At 36.7% G+C, this 15,090-nt stretch overlaps 1 protein-coding gene across 1 annotated transcript in view; it reads left to right on the top strand.

The window, feature by feature from the left end:
• The window catches only part of DYNC2H1 (dynein cytoplasmic 2 heavy chain 1), a 166,825-nt gene that overhangs the window by 142,899 nt on the left and 8,836 nt on the right, over positions 1-15,090 (top strand). Inside the window, exons 86-87 of the mRNA XM_065630345.1 lie at positions 11,810-11,919; positions 12,258-12,339. Of these exons, the coding sequence (XP_065486417.1) occupies positions 11,810-11,919; positions 12,258-12,339 (192 nt within the window). The remainder of the gene's footprint in view (positions 1-11,809; positions 11,920-12,257; positions 12,340-15,090) is intronic.

Here is a 15,090-nt window from a genome sequence, read left to right as displayed (position 1 = left end):
TTTTTTGGGTGACTTTTAATTATTGATTTTATAAATGTAATTTATCCATAGTTAATTATGAATTTAGTATTCAGAAATTCAATAGCAACTTCCATAAGGATTTTCTCATAACTCTGAAAATTCTCTTCAGATTTATATTTCAATAAAGGTCATATTTTGGATTGGTTTAGTTTTATATGACCAACTCCATCATCATGGTTTTTTGAGGTTTACTTATACCTCCACCTGTTTCATTCACTGTAAGATACTGACTTATACCTTCACCATTTGAGACAGGTTTCATTTAGGTATTTTTCAAGACAAAAATAGGAGACGTAGAAGCATCAAAGTTGTACTGAAAGATTGCATCTACTAAGGATGCAGTAAGTCTGTACTTAGGTTATTAGTTAAAGGCTACCTGGTCAAGATGTTTGCTGCCAGTGCAGAAAATAATAAATGCAACTGCTTTGTTACAACCATTTAATGGGGACAGAGAGAAACCCAAAATATAGGCCCGATGGTAGAATAATTATAGCAGAATTTATAGAAGTGTAAAGATGTTCTGAGAGCATTACACAATGACAGAAAGAAAAACAACAGGTGTTACATTTTCTGAGGTCCAATCAGTAAAAGCAAAATTAAAAAAAGGAAATCTGCCTACTTTAAGTGTGAACAAATCACTATATGCAAAATGCAATAGACCCATGGTTTGCTCTGTTTTATGTTGTGGTGATAGAGCTGATGGAAATACGTTATTTCTTTCTAGGTAGAAATTCTGATATTTGGATGTTAGCTTTTTCTTTGAATTAAAACAAAAATTCTGTGTATTGAACAGTTCTCTGAGATGAACAGCTCTGAATATTTTCAGCTAGCAATACTGACGTTGAACTTTACAATATTGTTTCAGCTTGTCAGTCTAGAGTGATTTATTTGCTGTTACATCAACATTAAGATATGAAGCTTATGAATCATCATGGATCTTTGTGTTGGTTATAATTTTTCGTCCTTATACTCCCAGTTGCCTTATGGTGACATCTTAAATGTATTCTGCAGATTCCCTCTCTCGTGGTTTATTATTATAGCTCAGCAATAACATAAATCAGTGTATAATGGAATTTAAGTCCATCCTAGTCTGTAGGTAAGTATCTTCTCATGGCTGTGGATAACATCAGAAGAGAAAGAGGGAAGAGACCCAGAACTACAGATACTAAGGCAAAACAGCAGCCCAAGCAAATGTCAGATGCATGTCAACACTGAAAAAATGTTTCAGGTCTACAAATTGGAACTTACTTTTTGTTTCCACAAGAACTTGGTAAAGTGCTTAATTTCATTTCTTCCAAAACCAACTCCTTTTATTCTAACAAGACCTTGTGTTTTAGATGAAAAGATTTTTTCCATTCTTTTGGACTGAGCTGCTTTTAAGTAATCTGTAAAAACAGTTCTTCCCTTGGATGGCTGTTTGGTCAGGCAGCTGCTAAAAGGCTCACAGCACACACTGATAATGAAGGCTGTTCGACCTCAGAATCATAAACACAACTTTCAGAGTTCCAATCAAGGAAATGTTTATGAACACTGAAAGTTTTTATTTGCACAAGTTATGAAAGTTTTTGTTGAAAATGTGTGTGCATCTATAAACTAATATAGTATATAAATATAGTATATAAATATATAAAGTATATATAAATATAGTATATAAAAAGTTATATTTTGTATTTTATCAAGACACTTGTATGTATCTCTCTGGGATGCTGTTATCTCTTGTCTCCTCCTGAGTGAAATCTAGGGTAGCAATATTTAATTTCAGTACCAGTTTGACCCCTTAGTATAAGATTTTTACTCTTTTACTGCTGGTTTAATATATGAGGTAGAATGAATTTGCTTCTGTTTTGGAGCTCTTACTTTTCTACTATTTCAACAATTAGGTCCCCAAAAAGGTAGACTGGACACCCAAGGTGTTATAGATGAGGTTTGAACTCTTGGAAATCACATGCTGAAGCTCCTGGAAAACCTCCTGGGAACAGGAGACACAGGATTCTTCCTTCACACCCAAGGCATCTAGGCAAAGAGGTTAAATTTTCGTTCACTGCTAATAGGCAGAAAGTTTGCTGTTAGAAAGCCAAGAAAGTCAAGTCCTCTCAATTTTTATTGAGTTAAAGAATGCTGAAGACCAGCCTATAAATCAGTCCTAATGCAACAGTATATGCACACAAAATCTGAGAAGCAGAGGCTGAGAGTGAATCCCAAAGTAGGCACAGACATAGCCTGGGCAGACACACCGACTGGCACAGGGGGACGGTACCTTTCCAGGCAGCACGAGCAGCCCTGCTCTGTTCCTGTGGTTCACTGCTCAAGGAAAACACCCTACACGAGTCTCATGGATTTTTGGTCTCTCCACTGTCTTGCTTCCAGTCCCTCTGTCTGCAGCACGCAGCTCACAGACCTCTCATCCTCCTGCTGGCAAGTGCTGAGAGGAGTTCACTAATGGATTCTCTTCCACCACATACAGAACACACTTTCACATAGAAATAAAACCAACACCTACAAAAAACCTAAGCAAAAAACAACAAATGAACAAAAGCAGAGCTTAAGAGGAGGATAGAACAGACTCTGGTGATCAGGTGCAAGGCTGGCCAGGGTGTACTGACCAGCAGCCTCCCTGCGTGTGACCTGCCCTTTTATACCTCTCTCTGTTTTCCCATTCTTATTCGTCCGCCATCCACCTTCCCCCACCTTTGGTCCTTCCCCTAAATATCCCATAACAAATATTGTACAATCCCAGAATTGTCACATTCAGTCATCAAATTCACCCACTTGAGCACTCCTTAATAAGTCTTGTACCCCTTTAAGTAGTAACCCTCCCTAGTTTGCATAGCATTTCAGAGGTTTTTTCTGATAGATTGCCTTAGCAGATTTTGCAGCAGAGACAGTAGCTTAATGGTCTGTCTTTTATGGTCTCAGGGGTAGCTGATTCAGATGGATTAGGTTGGCTGCGTTCCCCAACTTATCGTTGTTCCTTTCATCACTCTCTCTCTATTTGAACAGCTGTTATTTAGGTATCTGTACAGTGCAGAATACTTCAGATTTAGTATTCCAATGTTAAAGCACAAAAATTAACTAAAATATTATGTTTTAAATCCACACATTATTATAATTCAAAGTTCAGAATACTATGAAGAATCCACCTTATTCTGAAGAATTAGCATTTTTCTGTTGCTTTTCTTGGCTTCTCCTCTTCAGCTGTCATGAATATCAAAACAAAAACACAACTGCAGCCTAACATTATCTGCTAAGAAACTGAGCCTTAATCGGCTCCCACAGCTCTCATCATGTTGCAGCATGATTTCACTTTGTTCAGAATTTGTCAGCCAGGATATATCTTTCAAGACCTTTTATCTAAGTGATAACTGCTTGGTAAAAATTGGAAATTTGCCAGAACTACTATAAAATTTTAGATGTTTTCTTTGTCTCTCATGTATTGGTCAAATTTGAAGCTCTGATAGATCCAACTGTCATAGCGTGTCCCTTTTTAATCAGTGTTTCAGTTAGATTATATTAATTAAGTAGTGGCCAGTATAGAGTAGCAGTGATTTATAAAGATACACTGTCCAAACAGGCAGCCACACAGAATTTAAGATGAAAGTATTTGGCTCATGCAGGTTGTAGGGGCTGTCCACTGAAATAAGATCTGGCTTCCAGGGAAGCTAAAGCAGAAGCGGAAGCTTTTTTTATGCTCAGAGAGTTCGTGTACTCTCATGACACAGAAAGTTGTGTTCATGCCTGGGTACCTGAGGTGGAAGGATTCCTTAAGTTTTCTGGTTTGTTTTGTGCACCAGTTCAAGCCTTTACTTTCAAGAGGTACTGAAATCACTATTTCTTGTAGCGAAATGATTTTTTTCCTGCAGAATGCAGTGGGTTTTCACCCTAAGTCTGCAAACTTTGCTGTTTTAAATGGAAATATTTTTTGGTTGTCAATGAGCAAGGATTATCTCAAGTTTTAGAAAAACAATTTTCTTTATGGATAGATATAGTTTTTAAAAAGCAACATTGGAAAAGGAAAGATAGCTCTGCTTGCATTTTGTTTGGTTTTATTGTGAGCTGTTGAAGCTTAATCCCAATGGGGTTTAGATTCTCTTTTAAATTCATGCATCCGCAAGTTATGGGCTTTTCCATAAATGTCAGGCTTAAATCTTTTGAAAAGTAATCTGCTTCAATGGAAGTCAACTCCTGTTGATTAAACTCTCAGAATTCTAAGCATGTTTTGTGAGAATGTCTATTCTTTTTTAATTATTACGTGCTACCTTGTAAGCAGAAGTTTCAGCAACATCCTTTATCATACAAGTAACCAGTTGTTCCGCTCTCTGATTGTAGAATATTGATTGAAGAAGATGGTCACTCATAAAAAGATTTCTATAAGTGTTGCATAAAAAAGAAGAAAAAATGAGGTAATTGTCTCTGTGCACTTCCTGAGAAATTACCTTATTTTAAAGAAAATGGTCTTTTTTTCTAACCTTGATTTAAATTTAAAAGAACTAGATTTAATGTTCTCTATTTTTCTATGGGTGCAAGTTAGTATATATATTCCGTAAGTTACAAGAAACTGTACCATGTACTATATAAGATTTAAAGCTCTAGTTGATGTACTTTATTTAATCTAATAAAATAACACGATTCATTGATTTTTCTCTTTAAGCTGCAAGATCCATTTTCACTATACAGGAAGAAATGTGAAAAGATAAAATGATAAAACATTCATAAACTGTATGCATTTAAATTGTTAAAATCTAAAGTGTATATTGCTTATTTTCTAATAAGTTGGTTTTCATTTTATCTGTTTCCTTTATCATGGACAAAGCTGTCTGCAAAAGAGAAAGCAGAGTAAAATGGATAGTCTTGTCTGACAAAAGCTCAAGCAAAAAAAGGTTAATTATAGTAGAAGTGATAGAAAAGGATGTTATCATCATTTGCATATGAAAATGAGTCTCCTTATGTTATGCTGTCAAAGACTTTGATAATCTGAATTCCAGCCATTAGTAAAAAGAAGCCTGCAACAAATACTGAAACACCAATTTGCAGGTACAGTCCATCAATCTGCTTTGTTTACTTCTAGACAACTTGGCTGCAGCAACTTCTTCTCTAATCACCACTGTATTGACACAGATATTGTATCTACTAATAATAAGCAATCTATTTAGAATCCTTTATCATTTAATTTATAATTGTGATTTCATAGTCATACATGCATACATAGAAAGAAATTTCTTGCAGTAATAAGGCAGCTTTTTAACTAAAAAGCAGCTAGATGGGATCCTGGTTCTGTTTGGAACAGTAGATGTTTGAGTGGAAACTGGCTTGGTGAAATAGTTTACAAAATATTTCCTCTCTTGATTTGAGATTTTAATTGGTCAAGATCAAGGTAATACGGTATAATTATTCCTCAAATAGCATTTGCAGATATATATTAAAAAGCCCATTTTCTAATAGAAACACACTGCCATTCCTCAAGCAAGTATCATGCCTAATTAGTAGTCTTTTTGACATCTCAGCTGTGATAGGACATCTGAAAGAGACCTCCAGCTTTGATGATGGGCTGTTCCATTGAGGCTGGCCACAATAAAAAAATGCACCTTCTGGTGTAAAGAAAAGCTTTATGGGCTACAAATAGCTCATATACTGTACTTGAGGTACCTTTACTCTAAATGCCTTGGCTTTACTGTGTAGGAACAACCAACAATCCATACTAGCTTATTACACCAATTAAAAAAAATATTAATTAATTTCTGTGATTACATAAAGTTATGCTTGGTTGAACAAAGCATTTGGTAGCCTGAGCAGTAATCCCGTGTTGCAGTGTTCTGTTCAATGGAGTGTCAGTAGCTTCAGCATGAGCCAGCGTGGTGTGTCCCAGGACACCATGTCACAGGCACGTCCCAGGACCCCATGTCACAGGCATGGCCATGCAGTCATGACATTCCTTAGGGCTGGGGTTGCGTCAGCCACTCTTTCCCTTCTGCGATCTCTTTTTCCTTGTAGAAAAATAGATTTCCTTCTTTGCCATTTCATCGTGGAGTGTTTTGGGATAGGTACCCCACAGAGTTAAACAATTTCTGATCAGATTGCTTTAATGTGCTTGATAAACACTGCATACGTATCAGAGAGTTAGGTTAAACCTTAATAGTTGCTAATAGAGTTCTGTGACACTGGCATGGCCGAGAGATTTTCTCTGAATTTTGACAGCCTCAAGAGAGGGTGTTAACAGAAAATAAATGACTGGTAAACAGTAGAGAGAAGAAAAAAAAAAGAGACTGATGGCTGCAGTCCAAGGGGTCATTGCTTCAGAAGAGGAACAAGGACTGTGAGGGAGATGCTTAATGGAAAATCTGTATCTCATGGGATTTTGACCAGAGAAAATGAGCCATAGCAAAGTAAGCAGCTCTCCTTATTGTAACATAGCCTTCAAGCTGGTACTATAAAACAAATTACTGCAGTGCATTCCATCGTTCCTAGTGCCTAATATATTGAGTATTCAGTACCCTTGTTTAGTCACACCAGCACCATCACAATATAGATTTCAGCATGCTTGCTCCAGAGCTCGGCAAAGGAATTATGTTTGATGTCGTCCTGACTTTGTCCAAGGATTATGGATTATGGTAGGCAGTCTTGTCTGTTATCTGCAAACGAGTATTATGTGCCGCTGTTTTCCTTGCCCTGCAACTTCTTACCAGTGGAGATGGGAATTTCTTTGAATATTTGTCCCCTTTGCTCTGCACATTTTGTAGTTTCTGGTTCTACTAAGGAATAGTTCCAGCTCTTGTAATTCCTTACCCAGTTATACTCTACATAGCTGGAAATGCTATCTAGCTCCTAGATGTATTTAGTTGTGGAGAAAGAAAATACTAGAAGGCATGAAGCATAAGAGTATTGGCTAACTGGATTCTGTGTTTAGTAATCATATAAGAAATATATAAAAGTAGATATTTTTGGCAGACATCAGTCAAAAACTTGTCAGTATGATGTTACAGTTCTCATTCAGCATCATCAGTCTGACATCCTTATTAAATGTAGGAACAGCAATTCACGGAAAGTTAAGTTCCTGTTTTATTAAAAAATAAATTAATAAAGTAACTGGAATGAGACCACATTTGCTAATGCTTCCCTCAGTTACGCCTTACTGCACATCTGCTTCTGGCACAGTGTTAGCTAGCGTGTTGATGCTAACGGACTCAGAATTTTTAGTTCTAACACTGTGCTATTGTGCTAGTACTCAGGCTTTCTGAACAAACGAGGTTTCTGAAGCATGTCAAATTGAGATAAAGAAATAATAGTATTTTATTTAAAGCACTAACCAGCAGTTTTGGTCAGCGTGCTCTAAAGTTAAAATAAATAAAACCATTTTAAAACAAAAAAAAACCCTTCAAATTAAATTCCTGTGTGATTTACCATTTGAAAGTTAGTGTGTGCCAACACCTTATCACGTACCTGAAATACTGCAGTATTTGCATGTTCATTTAGGAAAGGATAAAGAAAGTAATAGCTCAAGGAGAGAGTAATAAATAAAAAGAGAGTAATAAATAAAAAGAGAATAATAGCTCAAGGATTTCACATACCAAAAAAATTACCACAAGGGAGCAAATGGTTGTAAGGCCGTTGCTCCTGAGAAACTACGCGTTGTCCCCTCTGTGCTCGATGCCAGATAAAACACCTCGGTTTCATTTCTTAGCAGTGTAACACAATTACTTCCACTGGCATTTTACCACTGAATGGCATTTACCACTCTAGCATAACTGCTTGATTGACCTTTGCTTAATCTAAACTCTGGTTAGCTGAACATTTACTTCCCTAGCAGAGCTACTCACCATTGGTTGCTCTCAGACTTATCCAAGGTCCTGCTTTTTTTTTTCCCTAGTAAGTTTGAATCTCTCTATAACTAGTGGAAAACTAGAGTTGTGCTCTATGGTTTCTGGCTATGCATATTCATATAACATTGAATACAATTTTCCATCGAGGCGCAGAAATGAAATCACTTCTATAGTGATTTGTATCAATTTCTCTTTCAATAAAAGTTCTCTTCTGGGACCACACCAAGGAAAAAAAAAAAAGTGTAGAAGAGAATAAATTTGGAATGAATTAAAACAGGTGAAGGAAAAGTACCTGATTCTTTGTAGAGGAGTTGTGGGAGCCTGAAGTTGTATAAATGATAATGTGAAAATCTGGCTGCCTCTTTATTCCTTCCACTGTTCAGTATGAGGTGCTCAGTTTGCTTTGGGATTATAGAAGATAAGGAAGGCTTCTCTCTGAAAATGGAATAGATGCTTCCTGGATGTTAAGATAATTGAAGAAATATTACTTGAAGCACCTGAGACCACACTTAGAGATTTATTTTTCTAAAGAGAAAAAAATAATCCTTTTATTATACCAAACAGAACCTCACATTAATTGAAGTTTTAAAATCCTGCTAGGAATTGCCTTGCAAGCATTTTGGGTGTTGCTGATAAGTTTTTATATTATATTTATAATCATTGTATGCTAAATTAATGTATCATGGACAGTTCAAACTTAAATTTCTAGTTTCATTGTAAGCAGAAAGATTTGGGAAATATTTAAATAATGAAATACGGAAATATTGAAATAAACACTTACAAAGTAGTGAGTATGATAGATTTTTTAAATTTTATTTTGTAATATAAATCTTTTCAGGGTTGGGATATTTGGACTTGTAGGCACATTATTGGTATAGTGTAAATTATTGATATAATGTGAATTTATTTTAAAAAATAAGTTATACACCATTTCAGCTTTTATATGCTTTTCCCAGATATTATAGCTGCCATATCTAACCAAAGGTGTATCTCAGTTCACACAATGAAAACTGCTTTTAGTGAGTTTAGATTTTGACTGTTAGCTGTTTTGAAGCAGGAAAACAAATTCTGAATTGCAGCAAACCTGTTAAAGACCGTATTATGGGAGGTAGAAGCGAGGGGGCAGTTGGGAGGGCATGGATATCGACCTGAGCCCCAAAGAGACAAGTAGCTACATTTGGCACCATCTTGGAGTGGATGGGAATCTTCCCACTGTAATCCAGCTGGCAAGTGACAAATGTATGGGTTATTTTGGCCTACCTGGCGGGGGAGGTGAAGTTTTCTACTGAGTTGGTGATGAAAGAAGGGCCTTCAGACTGAAATGCTGCGTGGCCATGTGGCGCGGTTTAACCCCAGCCAGCAACTAACGCCCACCCAGGTGCTTGGTCACTCCCCCCTGGTGGAATGGGGGAGAAAGAGAATCAGAAGAATAAAAGTGAGAAAACTCGTGGGTTGAAATAAAGATGGTTTAATAGGTAAAGCAAAAGCTGTGCATGCAAGCAAAGCAAAACAAGGGATTAATTCCCTACTTCCCATCGGCAGGCAGGTGTTCAGCTGTCTCCAGGAGAGCAGGGCTCCATCACTTTTCATGGTTACTTAGAAGGACAAGTACCATCACTGCCTCTTTCTTTTTCCCTGAGCTTTACATGCTGAGCATGACATCCCATGGTATGGAATATCCGTTCGGTCAGTCGGGGTCAGCTGTCCTGGCTGTGTCCCCTCCCAACCTTTTGTGCACTCCCAGCCTTCTTGCTGGCAGGCCGGAATGAGAAGCTGAAAAGTCCTTGACAGCTCAGCAACAACGAAAACATCAGTGTGTTATCATCATTCTTCTTATACTAAATCCAAAACGCAGCACTATACCAGCTACTAGGAAGAAAATTAACTCTGTCCCAGCCGAAACCAAGACACCATCCAAGATCAGTAAGAAGTCAAGCAGCTTTGCATCACTTTTTGACAAATGAAGTCAATGTACATTTTTATTAGAGTCAGAATAGGACAGGGAAATGAAGACCTTATAGCTAATCTGTTACAGGATTTCTCCTTTTCAACAAATACCACTTCAGTCTTTCTACAGCTCAGCTTAAACTTCCTTCCCTCAAAGACCTGATCTCTTCCAAGAGTTACGACAGTGGCAGTGGATGTACTAGTGATAAACGATCCATTTAATAGAGTTTTGACTTTTGAGACTTAGCGCTTCACTAACATGCTGCCGTGTGGTCATGTAAGACAAAAAGTAGAATAAACATAAGGATATTTTTTACACTTGTGAGGTAAAATACATTTTATTATCATTTTGATTGAAACCTTAAATTATTTATTAAACATCTGTGAGTGAATGAATGTCTTCAGCTTTATGTAGAGCAGCACAAGCAATTACAAACTTTGCTTTTGTGATTTAATGGAAGTTTTTGTTATCGTGTATTTCCTAGTACTACTTAATTATATGAGTTCAGAATTAATATCACCCATACTGTTCTTTTAATTGGGTGGAATATGAGCATCTATGTTCCTGACAGTGTTTGTCTTTAGCAGTTACTTTGAAAGTTTATTTGTTGACAGCAATAGACTGATTATATTAAATATAAGTTGAAATGATTCTCTTATTATACAATAAAGCAATATACCAAATCTGTCCTAGCCAGAATGTAGAGTTACTGCTATCTGATAAAAGAGATCATTATATAAAGTCATTAAAAGAATCACGCAGACAAGAGTCATTAACTGTGTACATTTAGCTAATGAAAATGGAAAGCAAAAATCTCCTAACTGATTCATAATCATTTGGGTTGAGGGCTCATAATGGGTGATGTGACAGATAAAAAGATCACTGATTAAATGTTTGAACATGGTGGAAACATTATGGAGATATGTCTGACACACAAAATAAAATTCACTGAGTGGTATTTTGTAAAATTTTGTCATTTACAATATGTTTCTATGGCATTATTTGTCTGTCAGTAATTAAAAGAATACAATAAAGTACTTTTTAAACAAGATATGGATGCCTGGCAGGTGCATTGTGTAATGAGAGTGTACCTTCCAAGATTTTTTTATTCAGTGACAAGAGTAATTGCATCATCTTCCAGAGGTTAGTACTGAGAAAGAAGCGTGGTTTGTGTTTCTCTGTTTAGTTAAAGCATGTGGAATCCAAGTTTCTGATTATTTTCTGGCTTCGTATCAAACATTAATCTTTCTGTGCAGAAGCATATGGCTTGCAGCTACTTATAGAGTAGGCTATACAGCAGCTTAACATTTATACTACAGTACCATAGTCAGGACTGTGACTATACTGTGTAAAGAAATTGTACAGTATAAAAGTTTCAAAACATAGGATTCTGAGTGTGGACTGTCGCATAACCACTCAGGTACCCTAAATAACTCATCTGAAGATAACAAATTACTTATTCTGAGATGGTTAGTGTTTTGAGGATGGAACTCAGATTTTATTACTTAAGACACATGGTTTATCAAGATTGCAAGGTGCAATGTGTGTCTCTTTTCTCATGTTGGTATATAATTCATTGCGTTGATGGGAAATTCCAAGCTTGCTGCTTCTAGTAACAGGCTTCATAGCGGCATTTAAGACAGGGTGAAAGAAGTAGATTGGAACATATGCTCTATGAGGATAATTGAGGCCAGTTATTCCCCCCCCCCATTAGTTTAATTTATTACCAAATATAACAGAGGCCAGTTTTTATCACATATTCTGTGAATTCACATCTCAAACTAATACAACTGAAACATCTGAAACATCTTTTGAAACTCCACACACTAAAAATGGCAGTATCAACCTAGTACTGAGAGATTAAAAGAAAAAAATATTAGTAAGTACTTCTAAAAACTCTGACTGCAGATTGAAAATCAAATGTTTCTTGAATGTAATATGCCGTTTACACAAAAGAATGATCTTAAAGTATGCTTGGAAGGAATGCAGTTATTTCCCTGAACTTTTTTTTTCTCTCTTTTTTTAGAATTGGGTAGAAAAAGCAGAGAAACAGCAACTGCTGTCAGACACCCTTGACCTTTCAGAGCTATTTCATCCAGACACATTTCTCAATGCCTTACGCCAGGAAACTGCAAGGTGAGGGAAGAATAATCTACCTGTTTATGTGTGCTAATGTCATTGTTCCCTATGCATGAAGATGGTTATTTCGTTTTCAGGACACAGATGCAACAAATTATGGCAATTGCTGTCATTAGTCATTTCAATTTTATTACTTGCACTGAAGTAGAAGAGCTGTGAGTTACTCGTTTAAATGCTAAGGGTTTTTTTTTTTAATTTTAGATGAAATTAAAATGTATTTTTCTTTAAAGTAAGACAGTGTGGTACACATTGAAAATGCACTGGTTTTGTTTTTGTATTTCATTTCTTATTGTTATATGTCTCTAAGATTTACTGGATATATGTTTCCCTTGCAGAGTAATGAGCTGTTCAGTGGACAGCCTTAAATTTACAGCATCATGGAAGGGGCGAATACAGGAAGGCAAACTCCAAGTTAAGGTATTTTACTAGGATGTTTTACTAGAATTTTATGAGGATGTTTTATTAGCATAGTCCAAGTCATCTGTCCATACAGTTCCTGGAAAATTGAGCTATAAATATGTTGGTGTACCTGAGATTCGAAGGCTGGTTAATGTATAGAGCTACAAAAATGGTAGTGCAAAAATTCCACAGAAATGGGAGAAGGAAAGCAGTTATCTTTTTACCTCTAGTCACAGTGCTTATTTAAAACTTAAAGTTTAAAATTTAAATCTATTCTTGCTCCATTCTCTTCATCCACCTCTTAGATAAAAATTGAAGCTGCAATTCCATTAGTTAATATCTAGGTGTTGTCCAGAAAGTAGTTATCCAGAAAGACTTGTGGCATGTAAATTTGTAAGTCTAAGGCCATATGTTCACATTTGTCAAATCACTGAAAAGAGACTTGTAAGGAAGTAAACAAACCAAAGTAAACTATAATATGACTAGCTTTTGATATGATAAAGACCTAACAACTTTTTAATGGACATATAGGGCTACATCCAGCAACCATAAAGTCACTACTGATTGCTTAGACAGCAAAGTAGCGATGAGTCCTCAAATGGTTTAGTTTAGCTTCTTAACATTTCAGGTGGCACAGTTGCTTTGGCTGAATCCAGATCTCTCTGCACCTGTTTTATACTTAATTTTGTAGGGAATTCACAAAATACGTTTTCTCTGCTACATCTTCCAACAGGTGCATTGGTCCCATGACAGTGGGGCACATCTCCAGGTGCTGTGTTCAGCACAGAGCTCGGCACCTCAAACTGTGCTCCTGCAGAAACCCGGGTGCATAACACCAGGCACTCACCACGCGGCTCTGTACCCGTGTGCAGCTACAGCAGAGAGATTGCGAGACTAGGAGAGGGAAAGCAAGCAGCAGGGCACCCGCTCTAGCCTAGGCTGCCCAGAGAGGTTGTGGAGTCTCCTCTGGAGACATTCAAAACCCACCTGGACACATTCCTGTGTGATCTGCTCTGGGTGAACCCGCTTTAGCAGTTGGGTTGGACTAGGTGGTCTCCAGAGGTCCCTTCCAACCCCAACCATTCTGCGATTCTGTGAAAATGCAGGCAGACACAAGGCTGTGGGAGGTGTTGGGGTTCTGTTTTGGCTGCTGACGCTATCTAAGATTATTAATACAAGATGTATAAGAATTTATATTCCTAAACTCTTAATAGATTGTAAGGCCAGAAAAGATACCTGTAATCATCTGATCTGACCTTTATACAATACAGTAATTTGAACTTTGTTGAATTAATTCCTGTTGGAACTAGATAATATAATTCAGAAAATTACTCAGCGCTAGTACTTTAATAAGAGTAATGGTTGCCTACTTCATTTAATGAGAAGCAGATGGGAGTCTAGAACCTGGAGATAAATAAACCAAGGGACTTTCAGGGCAATCTTGTTCCCTGGGATAAATGTAGGGATATGATAAACCTGGGAGCCTGCAAATCACATGTTCTGAGGTTCCAGATTCAGCTAAGACTTCTAAGTCAATAGCGCTGAGCCAAAACGGAGTTTTGCATCCCAGACCACTCATTCTAGTAGGCTAACTATCAGCTGCAGATCCTAGAAGCCTGGTCTTCTTCAAAATCATCCTACCATTTTTGAAAAACGTCAGAAGTCAATGTCAAATGCCTCAACTCCATACATGAATAATATTGTCTATGTATTTTCATATGCTAAAAAATATTACAATATTTAAAAATTGCTGGATTGCAATAGCTGCTTGAAAACTCAAGAATTAAAACTTAATTAGAGGAAAGAGTTTTATAACAACACTCCAGTTAGGTGTATTGAAGCTTATAATACTTAGTTATGTGCAAATTTATGTGGTAGTTTTTGTTAATATTAGTTAGGATACACTGTTAGCAGTAACTGTTATATGTAGGTAAACAGATCAATATATATTCTCGATTGCTTTACAACGAGTCTTATGTCCCAAGAGGAATCAAAAATGAAAAGAGCATTTTGTTTAAGAGGCAATTCTCTGCCATGGGAATAGTAAAAGCAGTTAGGTGAGTGGTTATTTTTTAGCAAAAGGTAAGAATCCTGTCAAGTTTACTTACTTGATTTGAATATTATCCTTTCCTCAGTAAGTGCAATATTCAGTACTTCTGTATTAGTAAGTGTTCACCAGTATCTGCACTTCAATCTTTGATGTACAGAAAACCTTTGGAACCCTTTGCCATGATGAATATTTAGATCTCTTTCCATAAGTCCTTCCTTGTGCTTGTGGAGAACTGGGGTGAAACTTCTACATTAGTAAAGCTAAATACCACATGGACTGTAAGTAAGGCATAAAAATGTCAGTGATTCAGAAAAATCATCCTCTGAATGTGTGTTGTTTGATAAAGATCCTCTGGATTGCATGTTAAGCTTGGTTCACATGAGCAATATGAATTTTAATACTGGTAAAGTTAATGTTGTGTCTGCAGTTTCAAGAATTCGGGCTGACTTTATAGAACAGGGAGTTCAGAAAAAATTCAGTCAGCAGAATAGATAAATCCTTAAATACATGGCTGTAGTGAGGTAGCTGGGGCTCTATTTTATCCCACTTGACTTTAGATATCTAACTAGGAAATTGGAGTTTGCCAGCTTCATTTTGTCAATGAAGAAAGACAGGTGCCAATTCAGATCTTAAATGAGTTAACCTTCAGGACATACCTGTATTTCTTTGCTGACAGGAGAAAACTAAAAGTGCTATAGCCCTACCATAGTAGTTTTGTT

Source organism: Caloenas nicobarica, chromosome 1 (genome assembly GCF_036013445.1).
Source record: "Caloenas nicobarica isolate bCalNic1 chromosome 1, bCalNic1.hap1, whole genome shotgun sequence".
Classification (NCBI taxonomy): domain Eukaryota; kingdom Metazoa; phylum Chordata; class Aves; order Columbiformes; family Columbidae; genus Caloenas; species Caloenas nicobarica.
The sequence above is the reverse complement of the archived record's forward strand: the minus strand, read 5'-3'. Positions and strand labels throughout refer to the sequence as shown.